This window comes from Loxodonta africana, chromosome 22 (assembly GCF_030014295.1).
Source record: "Loxodonta africana isolate mLoxAfr1 chromosome 22, mLoxAfr1.hap2, whole genome shotgun sequence".
In the NCBI taxonomy this organism is placed as follows: domain Eukaryota; kingdom Metazoa; phylum Chordata; class Mammalia; order Proboscidea; family Elephantidae; genus Loxodonta; species Loxodonta africana.
In genome coordinates this window covers 64453392-64464934 of record NC_087363.1, presented here as the reverse complement: position 1 = coordinate 64464934, position 11543 = coordinate 64453392, and the positions used below count along the sequence as shown (strand labels likewise).

The 11543-nt window shown below is 40.0% G+C and overlaps 1 protein-coding gene across 6 annotated transcripts in view; it reads left to right on the top strand.

Annotated features, from left to right (window-relative positions):
* The first annotated feature begins 649 nt into the window (after positions 1–649).
* SLC25A26 (solute carrier family 25 member 26) overlaps positions 650–11543 on the top strand; it is a 152726-nt gene continuing 141832 nt past the window's right edge. For 3 of the 6 annotated variants that reach the window (XM_010590068.3, XM_010590067.3, XM_064275032.1), the window contains exon 1: positions 667–814. In XM_010590068.3, coding sequence (XP_010588370.1) covers positions 782–814 — 33 coding nt within the window. In that variant the 5' untranslated portion in view covers positions 667–781. Of the gene's footprint in view, positions 815–11543 lie in introns of all 6 variants that reach the window. The other 3 variants (XM_023548041.2, XM_023548039.2, XR_010319069.1) reach the window with 3 other exon arrangements.

Sequence of the window (11543 nt, the reverse complement as noted above, 5' to 3'; positions counted from 1 at the left end):
CACCCAGCCACTACATCTGAGATGTAGTTGGCCCTTAATCTATGGAAGCTTACAAAGTATTTATTTAATAAATGTAAAGGCTGGTCTGCTCCAAGAAACGTTAGTTAAGTCCATAATATGTAATGGGCTTCCAGGTGTGCACACCAATACAGAGGGAACAAGATGAGCAAGTAATAAATGAACAAAATAATTTTAAGTGCTATAATTTCCAGACAAGTGCAGGATGGTATGTTTTACGTAAGCAGTAAGAAAGCTTTTGAAGTGTTTTACTACTACTTTATTCAGTAATTTTCTGATAATGAGTTTATTTTACAGTAATTCGGACAAAATTTGTATAGACAAAACCGAACGTTAAATCATAAAAAACTGAGCTGAAATAACGGTGAACCACATGCCTCCTGAAACTCCTCCTCCCCTCCAGGTCCCTCCCTGCGCAATAGCCACGCCTCTTGCTGCCCTGCTCCCGGCTCCGGAATCCCCGCCAAGGCTTTTTTGCTTCCTGGAGTTCTTCCAATCACAAAGCAGCAGCAGGGAACGGATGGCGCGAAGGGGCGCGAGACTTGGCTCGACCACACCTCCAGGCCCCGCCCCTCCTCCCCAGAGCTCCTACTGGTCCTGCCCCCGCGGCTCGCACGTGCTGTTGTTGTGATTCGACGTCACGTGGCCACGGAAGTGCGGTCCCTCACAGGCCCCTCCTCCAAGATGGCGGCGCCCTGCGCTTGGATCCCGGACCTAGCTTTGCTCAACTGCGAATCAAAGCCTTGACGGGGGATGTGGGATCATGGACTCCCCGGGATTCACGACTTCGCTACTGGTGAGTACGGGGCAGTGGGGTGGGGCGCTCGGAGTGCCCGAGTCTGGGACTGGAGCCCGCGAGGGCTTCTTTGCACGAGTAATACTTTTCGGCTTTGCGCGCCGGACTGTCTTCTGGATTGCCGGCCGCCACGCCTGGAAGGGAACGCGGGGCTCAGGGGCCGCCGCCCGGCCTCCTGTCAAGGCCACGTCTCTCCCTCCCGAACGCAAGAACGCGAGACAGGTGGGGATGGGGTTGACTCATTCTCTTCCGAAGTTTCAATTACATACTGTAATCACACTCTGAAGAACTTGGGAGTTAAAGGAATATATGTAGCAAAACAAACGAAACTTACTCAGATTGCTCCCAGCCACGTGTGCAAGACTACAGCTGTCATTTTGCTGTATCTCCTTTAAGCTTTGGACAATGACATATCTGTTCATTCATTAAATATAATTAAGCTGCTTGTTTTACTCTAAGTACTCTTCTAGGATTTGGGGAGATAACGATGAACACAAATAGACACGGTGCCTGCGCTTATGGAGTCAATGAAATAGGATTGGCGTTTAATTCCTTAGAAAATCAACCGTTTTAACAACGACGAAAACAAAAAAGTCCTTTAACAAATATTTTGGAGCTTCTGTCGTGGCAAGTCCAGTAGGGGATACTAGATGCAGCATTGAAAAAGGCAGAGATTTACTGTTTACGTTTTCATTGTGGGAGAGTGAGAAGAAGCAGCCAATAAAAATTTTTTTAAAAAAAGCTTTTTACAAGGAAAATGGAGTCGTAGGGAATGTGTTCATTTGATTATAAGATGTTTGGTGTTGCAGGTGTTGGAGATAATATGGCCAATAAGATAGACCTGCCAACATGGGGCAGGTGGTAGAGACTGAGTAGTGAAATGGCTGTTAGGATGAATGACAGGAGGGCCAGGTTGCGGCTGTTACAGGAATATGTGGAAAGGGTGCCCCAGCCAGACTTGTGGGATGATGACTTTAAATCTCGATTTGTGATTTGCGTAAAGTAGGTCTTAGAGATACGATAAAATATGTCACCACTTTAAAGGAGCTTTCCTGCCCAGCTGGTGAGCAATAGTAGTTTTGAGAACTAACATTACTCTGCCAGGAAGTGGGGTAAGTGCTTCACATGTGTTACTCCATTTAATTCTCTCAGGCCATTGAAGCTTGTCTTAGTTTTCCAAATGAAAGAACTGAGGTACAGAGAGGTTTGATAACTTGTCCAAAATCACACAAGTATGTTTAAGTGTTGGTGCTGAGATTCCAGCCCAGGTGGTGTAACTCAGTCCAGGCCCTTAATTACTCCTTAATAAAAACAAACAAAAAAAAAACCCAAACCCAGTGCCGTCAAGTCGATTCCGACTCATAGCAACCTTACAGGACAGAGTAGAACTGCCCTGTAGAGTTTCCAAGGGGCGCCTGGTGGATTCGAACTGCCAACCCTGTGGTTAGCAGCCACAGTACTTAACCACTACACCACCAGGGTTTCCTAACTCCTTAATACTGTCTCTGAAGCCAGCTAGCAGTGTTAAAAACACGTGAGTGCTAGAGCTAACAAAAGAAGAATGGTTTTTAAAGTATATCTTATTCGAGTGTGATACACGTGCAGAAGAGTATACTTTTTTTAGTGTAGTTACAAAAGGTAAAATTAGGATTGGGGTGGAAGTTTCAAGGCAGTTAGATTATCATTCAGCACTCCATTTGTCTGCTACATACTCTGCCCACTGGGTGCTGTGATAGCCCTTGGAGATTGTCCTAGTTATTTTGTGCAAATTCAGGGTGTTAGCTTCAGGGGAAAGCTTGCTTTCTCAGATGGCTTTGGGGGAAGGTCCTTGTCATCAATCTTCTCCTGGACTAGGAGCTTCTCAGTGCAGGAACCACAGGTTCAAAGGATGAGTTCTTCTCCTGACGTTACTTTCTTGGTGGTATTAGGTTCCCGTTTCTCTCTGCTTGCTTCTTCTATATCTCAAAATAGATTGGCTGAAGATGCAATCCAGTCTTGTAGACTGAGTCCTGCCTCATTAACATAACTGCCACTAATTCCATCTCATTAACATCATATAGGATTTACTAACACACAGGAAAATCACATCAGATGATGAAATGATGGACAGTCACACAATACTGGGACTCATCGCCTGGCCAAATTGATACATATATTTTTGGAGGACACAATTCAATCCATGACAGAGACAGAGTGGCAGACAAACCAAACCTCATCTTAAGTGAGGGGAGAAAGGCCAACAAATGAAACAGTTGCAGCATGCATGTGATAAGTGCTATGAGAGAAATGAACTGTGGGTGTGCTCTGCAGGTTCAAGTATAGGCAGCCCTCATTTTGTGTGGTAGTGTGGGTCTGTAAAATGACTGTGTACACTGAAACCTTGCAAAGTGATCTTAATAATTGGTAGGAGAAAGTACAATTATTACATGACCTGTAAAAATTTTTGTCAAAACATTAGAAACTCACTGGGGGTTATAAATGTATAGGGAAATGAAAAAAAAGTGTAGTAAAACTAATATTAAATACACTCTAATTTAAACATTGGAAATATTAACTTATTTCTTTGTAAAAATTTTACCAAAGGTGATTTGAACAGTACGTACCTTCTTCTTGTCATAGAGTTGACACTACAGAGCAAGCATTTTTCTGTGCCTTGGTGAATTGTCATACTGCTTTCTAAGTTTGGATCAACTTCCAATATGTTATCCTTTGTATTTTCATTGTCGTGAAATACACCTGAGAAGTCCTTTAATATGAGCTTTTTGCTGGCGTCGCTTTCTCTGAGACACCTTCATCCTTTTCGTCATACCCACTTTGCTCATTTATGTTTGCCTTCAGTAATTTCCTCAGACTGCTTATCAGGAGTCTCGGACAGCAGCAGTGTCAGTATTTCCATGGTCAGTGATTTTTTTTATGCTTGATTTGAATTTCATTTTCAGTGTTAACCACTTTTCATTTCTTTGTTGTCCTTTCATCTTTGTTGGTCAATTTCCTCTTTCAATTATCCGTTTTTGTAAAATGTCATGTGGGTTTTTCACTGGAAGACAAGGAGGTAACAGAACTATGCTTTGCTGTTTGTGCATGAAACGAATAACAGGTGGGCAGTGACCAGTCACAGAAAGACTTTGAAAGTGATGTAGTTGGCGACCGATCATGATGAGCGTCTGTTACTTACACAGTAGTTGGTGAACTGAAGAGCTAGTGGCGACGTTTGCATTTTATGCAGTTACGGTTACTGTGCTAATTAAAATTTCAACGATGTTGTTGGGTGGCTGGTGTTATTTAGCCAGCCTTTGATAACCGAAATTCACGCATGTTGCGAAACAAGGACTGTTTGTAATTTTTTTTTGTTTTTTCTTTCCTTAGTTCGGTGGTTCTGAAAAGTCTGGCTGGTTGTGTCACCTGGGGAACTTTTTCCTAATGCTCGTGTTGTATCTTCACGTTGGACCTACCCTTCTGCTGAGAACCGCGGGCAGAAGGGGACTTGCCGGATGGTATGGGTTCGGCTGCTAGGGGCTCTTAGATGGGGTGAAGAAATCGATGTCCCCTGAAACCGTGGTCCCCAAACCCCTGCCCCTGCTACGCTGGCCTTCGAAGCATTCAGTTGATTCATTGGATGTTTTTAAGGGAGGTTTTCTGTGTTTTTTTGCCCCAAATCATTCTTTTCCGGAGAGTAGCCTCCTAGTTTTAGGAATAAAGGGAAGTTAGCATCTGACGATGAAGCATTACCTCCACATCTTTAAGGGCTTGGGAGTTATGCTTCACATATACAGGGTTGCTCTTTGGGACTCGTTTCCTTCTGGCATGCAATCTGAGAGTGGTTAAATAGTTTTCCTAAGGAGACCCAGTTGAGAGTGAATCCAGGTCTGTCTGTCTAACGCCAAAGCTGTGGCCTTAGACAATATTTAAGCTGAAAGAACTTCTGACGAAATGGGAGGAACAGTCAAGTTACATTCTAGAACCGCTATTGCGTTCTTAAAAATAGTCTGTGCTGATTAGCAGAGGTTATCTGGGGAAGGTACCTTGAATATACCAAGGAAACTGTCAGTGTAGCTGTGCAATGTCAAGAAGAATAGCAGCAGACAGATAACACTGGCTTTCAGCTGTCAGAAGTGCTGTGGCACACCAGAACAGGGACAACCAGACAGTGACGTACTGCAGTTTTTTCCTGAACATTTAATCTTTTTACAGAGTCTTTTCTTGTGATCTCACATTTTCATTTGATGTGGCTGAAAGTGATACATCTGAAGGATTTTAATGTCTGGCATGATTAGTATGGAAATTGAGATATAAACAAAATTATATGGAGGAGTCAAGAAAGTATCATTTAATTCTGACTGGGATGATTGGGAAAGGCTTTATAAGGGATGTAGCATTTGGTCACAGCCCGAAGAGCAGACAGAATTTTGGCAGCTGTGTGTGTGTGTACGTGGTGGCAAGGGACAGGTGGCCTGCTGGCTGCACTAGTCAAGAGACAAGGGAGATAGGAAGGGCATTCCAGCCTGAAGGGAAAACCTAAGCAGAAGCACAGAAGTGAGGAGTATCTAGACGTGTTTGGGAAACAGAGCGGTCAGATTGGATGAAGCTCATAGGAGTTTGTGAAACAAAAACTGGAGAGACAGTTTATGGTCTGTGGGTTGAAGTTCTCAGTGACTTTTTTACTGAGTCTGTCCTGTAGGGTCGCTATGAGTCGGAATCAACTCGACGGCACTGGGTGGATTACTGTATACCAAATGCCACTGGTGAATTAGGTTGTTTTTTGTTGGGCGGGGTATTAATTTTTAATAGCTTTACCTTTATATCTTTGTAATATTATTATGAAACTTAAGTGGTACAAAAATTAACAAGGCTGTTAAAATATTTCTTATCCTTGAGTCCCTTTCCACAGAGGTAATAACTTACAACACTTGAGTGTATATGCTTTTAGACTTCTAATCATGCATATACAAATACATATAAAATTTTTAAAAAGTGGGATTATACAACATATATGCTATAGCTTACTTGATTAAGAATATAATGTATATCTGTTTCAGTGCCATGAATATAGGTTGACCTCATTCTTTTAAAGGCTGTGTAGCAATCCATTATGTGTAAAGATACAATTTATTTAACGAGACTCTGCTGGATAAACCTTTAGGTTGTTTCCAGTTTTCTGCTATTACAAACAGTGCTGTAGTAAACATGCTTATATATTTGTGCATTTATTTCTGTGGAAGAAATATTAGAAATAAAATAGCTGATCAAAGAGTTTGAAAATTTAGGATTTTGATATTACCAGAATGTCCTCCAAAAAGATTATAATTTGTTCCCACCATTAACACCCATAACTATTCTTCATTTTTTAAATCTTTTCTAATAGGGAAAAATTTTTTTTTTTTAATTCTATTCATTATTGTGTTTTAAGTGAAAGTTTACAACTCAAGTCAGTCTCTCATTCAGAAACTTACATGCACCTTGCTACGTAACCCTAGCTGCTCGCTCCATAATGAGACAGCACACTCCTCTTCTCCACCCTGTATTCCCGTGTCCATTCATCCAGCTCCAGTCCCCCTCTGCCTTTTCATCTCACCTCCAGGCAGGAGCTGCCCAAATAGTCTCACGTGTCTACTTGAGCCGGGAATCTCACTCCTCACCAGTATCATTTTCTGTCTTATCGTCCAGTCCAATCCCTGTCTGAAGAGTTGGCTTTGGGAATGGTTCCAGTCGTGGGCTAACAGAGGGTCCAGGGGCCATGACTCCTGCAGTCCCTCCAGTCTCAGTCAGACCATTACGTCTGGTCTTTTTAGGAGAATTCGAGGTCTGTATCCTACTGTTCTCTTTGTCCATCAGGAATTCTCTGTTGCATTCCCGTTCAGGGCAGTTATTGGTGGTAGCTGGGCAGTCATCGGTGGTAGCCGGGTACCATCTAGTTCTTCCAGCCTCAGGCTGATGGAGTCTCTGGTTTATGTGGCCCTTTCTGTGTCTTGGGCTCATGTTTACTTTGTGTCTTTGGTGTTCTTCATTCTCCTTTGCTCCAGGTGGGATGAGACCAACTGATGCATCGTAGATGGCTGCTTGCTAGCTTTTAAGATCCCAAACTCCACTTACCAAAATGGGATGCAAAACGTTTTCCTAATGTATTTTGTTTTGGCAGTTGACTTAGATGTCACCTGAAACCATGGTCCCCAGACCTCCATCCCTGCTACTCTAGCCTTCGAAGCATTTGGTTGTATTCAGGAAACTTCTTAGCTTTTAGTTTAGTCCAGTTGTGCTAACCTCTCTTATATTGTGTGTTGTCTTTCCCTTCACCTAAAATAGTTCTTGTCTACTGTCTAATTAGTGAATACCCCCTCCCTCCCTACCCTCATAACCATTAAAGAATATTTTCTTCTGCATTTACACTTTTTTCATGAGTTCATATAAAAGTGGTCTCATTTCATGCAGCATAATGCCTTCCAGGTTCCTTCACGTTATGAAATGTTTCACGGATTTGTCGTTGCATAGTTTTCTGTTATGTGAATATACCATAATTTATTTATCCATTCATCCGTTAATGGACACTTTGGTTGCTTCCATCTTTCTGCTATTGTAAACAGTGCTGCAGTGAACATGGGAGTGCATATATCCGTTTGTGTAAAGGCTCTTATTTCTCTAGGATATATTCTAAGGAGTGGAATTGCTGGATCTTATGGTAGCTCTATTTCTAGCTTTTTTTAAGGAAATGGCCAAATCGATTTCCAAAGTGATTGTACCATTTTACATTCCCACCAGCAGTGTATAAGTGTTCCAATCTCTCCACAACCTCTCCAACATTTATTATTTTGGATTAATGCCAGCATTGTTGGGGTGAGATGAAATCTCATTGTAGTTTTGATTTGCATTTCTCTGATGTCTAATGATCATGAGCATTTCCTCTTGTATCTGTTAGCTGCCTGAACAGGTGAAATGCCTGTTCATATCCTTGGCCCATTTTTTAATTGGGTTATTTGTCTTTTTGTTGTTGAGTTTTTACAGCATCATGTATATTTTAGAGATCAGACGCTGATTGGATTTGTCATAGCCAAAAACTTTTCCCCAGTCTGTAGGTAGTCCTTTTACTCTTTTGGTGACGTCTTTGGATGGGCGTAAGTGTTTCATTTTTAGGAGCTTCCAGTTATCTAGTTTCTCATCTGGTATTTGTGCATTTTTAGTAATGTTTTATATACTGTTTATGCCATGTATTAGGGCTTCTAGCATTGTCCCTATTTTTTCTTCCATGATCTTTATTGTTTTAGATTTAATAATTCAGGTCTTTAGTCCATTTTGAGTTAGGTTTTGTGTGTGGTGTTAGGTATGGGTTTTGTTTCATCTTTTTGCAGATGGATATTCAGTTATGCCAGCACCATTTGTTAAAGAGACTATCTTTTCCTCATTTAACAGACTTTGGGCCTTTGTCAAATATCAGCTGCTCATATGTGATTTGATTTATGTCTAGATTCTCAATTCTGTTGCATTAGCCTGTGTATCTGTTGTACCAGTTCCAGGCTGTTTTGACTACTGTGGCAGTATAATAGGTTCTAAAATCAGGTAATGTGAGGCCTCCCATTTTGTTCTTCTTTTTCAGTAACGCTTTACTTATCTGGGGCTCCTTTCCCTTCCATATGAAGTTGGTGATTTGTTTCTCCATCTCATTAAAAAATGCCATTGAAATTTGGATCGGGATTACATTGTATCTATAGATCGGTTTTGGTAGAACAGACATTTTCACAATATTGAGTGTGTCTCTAGAAATTTGTCCTTTAGGTTTTCAAATTTGTTAGAGTATAATTTTTCACAGTAATCTGATATGATGCTTTTAATTTCAGTTGGGTCTCCTGTAATATTGCCCATCTCATTTCTTATTTAGGTTATTTTCTTCCTCTCCTGTTTTTCTTTTGTCAGTTTGGCCAGTGGTTTATCAATTTTGTTGCTCTTTTCAAAGAACCAGCTTTTGGTCTTGTTAACTCTTTCAGTTGTTTTTCTGTTCTCTTTTTCATTTAATTCTGTAGTAATTTTTCTTATTTGCTTTCTTCTGGCACCCGAGGGTTTCCTTTGTTGCTTTCTCTCTATTTGTTCAAGTTTTAGGGGTAATTCTTTGATTTTGGCCATTTCTTCTTTTTGGACATGTGCCTTTATTGCTATAAATTGATCGGTACACTGCTTTATCTGTGTCCCAAAGGTTCTGGTAAGAAGTGTTTTCATTCTCCTTGGATTCTACGAGTTTCTTTATTCCATCCTTTATTTCTTATATAACCCAATTGTTTTTTAGGAAGGTGTTGTTCACTTTCCGTGTGTTTGATTTCTTTCCCCTGCTTTTTCTGTTATTGATTTCTAATTTTATGGCTTTATGGTTAGAGAAGATGCTTTGTAATGTTTTGATGTTTTGGGTTCTTTTAAGGCTTGCTTTATGACCTAATATGTGATCTGTTCTGGAGAATATTCCATGTGTATTGGAAAAGAAAGTGGCTGCTGTTGTGTGGGGTGTTCTGTATATGTCTATGAGATTAAGTTGGTTGATTGTAGCATTTAGATCTTCCATGTCTTTATTGAGCTTCTTTCTAAATGTTCTGTCCTTCACCGAAAGTGATGTATTGAAGTATTGTACTATTATTGTGGAGCTGCCTATCTCTCTTTTCAGTGCTGTTAGAGTTTTATGTATTTTGAAGCCCTGTTGTTGGGTGTGTAAGTATTTATTATGGTTATATCCTCCTGGTATATTGACCCTTTAATCATTATATAGTGCCCTTCCTTATCCTTTGTGGTGGATTTAATTTTAAAGTCTATTTTGTCAGAAATTAATATTGCCACTCCTGCTCTTTTTTGATTGTTTTTTGCTTGATATGTATTTTTTTCCATCCTTAGAGTTTGTTCGTGTCTCTAAGTCTAAGGTGTGTCTCTTGTAGGCAGCGTATAAACAGGTCATTTTTTTTTTATGCATTCTGCCATTCTCTGTCTCTTTATTGGTGCATTTAGTCCATTTACATTCAGCATAATTATGGATAGGTATGAGTTTAGTGCTGTCATTTTGATGTCTTTTTTTGTGTGTTGTTGACAGTTTCTTTTTCTCACTTAATTTTTTGTGCTGAGTAGTTTTTCTTTGTATATTGTCTTTTCCTCTTTTTCATTGTTGTTGATTTTGTTTTTGCTGGGTCTTTTTGTTTTTCTCGTATTTTGTTTTGATGTGTAGGGTTGTTAGTCTCCTTTGTGGTTACCTTAATATTTACTCCTATTTTTCTAAGTATAAACCAAAGTTTTATCTCTTTATATTACCTGGACTTCCTCTCCGTATGAAATAGCTGTGACTACATGTTTTAGTTCCTCTTTATTGATTTGATGTTGTCATCTCTTATATAATAACATCTCTGTTTCCCTGTTTTGAGCATTTTCTTATTTTGATTTATTTTTGTGATTTCTCTATATGGGTTGATATCTGGTTGCTCTGTCTTGTGTTCTAGTGTTGGGTTGATAGCTGATGTTACTGATTTTCTAACCAGAGGAGTCCCTTTAGTATTTCTTATAGTTTTGGTTTGGTTTTTGCCAATTCCCTAAACTCCTGTTCATCTGAAAATGTCCCAATTTTGCCTTCATATTTGAGAGACAGTTTTGCTGGATATATGATTCTTGGTTGGCAATTTTTTTCCTTCAAGAAATATGTCATCCCATTGGCTTCTTGCCTGCATGGGTTTCTGCCGAGTAGTCCAAGCTTATTCTTATTGACTCTCCTTTGTAGGTGACTTTTCATTTATCCCTAGCCACTCTTGAAATTCTCTCTTTAACTATGGTTTTGGCAAGTTTGGTTATAATATGTCTTGGTGACTTTCTTTTGGGATCTGCCTTTTGTGGAGTTTGATGAGCATCTTGGATAGATATCTTCTTGTCTTTCACAATATCAGGGAAGTTTTCTGCTGACAAATCTTCAACAATTCTTTCTGTATTTTCTATTCTCCCTCCCTGTTCTAGTACTGCAGTCACTCATAGGTTATTTCTGTTGATAGCGTCCCACATGATTCTTAAGGTTTCTTCATTTTTAAAAATTCTTTTATCAGGTTTTTCTTCGTATATATTGGTGCCAAGAGTTCTGTCTTCATTCTCACTAATTCTGACTTCCATATCCTCAATTCTGCTTCTCTGACTTTCTATTGAGTTGTCTAATGCTGAAATTTTATTGTTAATCCTCTGAATTTCTGTTTGTTGTCTCTCTATGGATTTTTGCAGCCTATTAAATTTTTCACTGTGCTCTTCAGTAACCTTCTTAATTTCCTCGACTGCTTTATCTCTGTGTTCCTTGGCTTGTTCTGCGTATTCCCTAATCTGCTTCCTGATCCCTTGAGTTCTGTATATTAATCTTTTGTATTCTACCTCTGACAATCCCAGAAATATCTCTTTGCCTGGAAGATTCCTTGATTCTTTGTTTTGGGAGCTTGTTGAAGCAGTTATGGTCTGTGATTTGATATTGAGTGTTGTCTCCAGCCATCTATAAGTTATTAATTTATTTTATGTTTTCTTACTGTGTCCTAGCTTCCTTCTTTGTTTTGTTTTGATGTGCCCAAGTAGGCTGCTTGAGTGAAATAGTTTGATTATTGGTGCCTTTGAAACTCTGATGTCCTGTCACCAGATGGCTAGAGCTGTTACCAGGTATATGAGCCCAGGAGTCCATTCAGTTTTCTTGTATGGATTCAGCTCAGGTCACCAAGGGTGTGGTGCAGGCTTTCACCTACAGTCTCAGAGG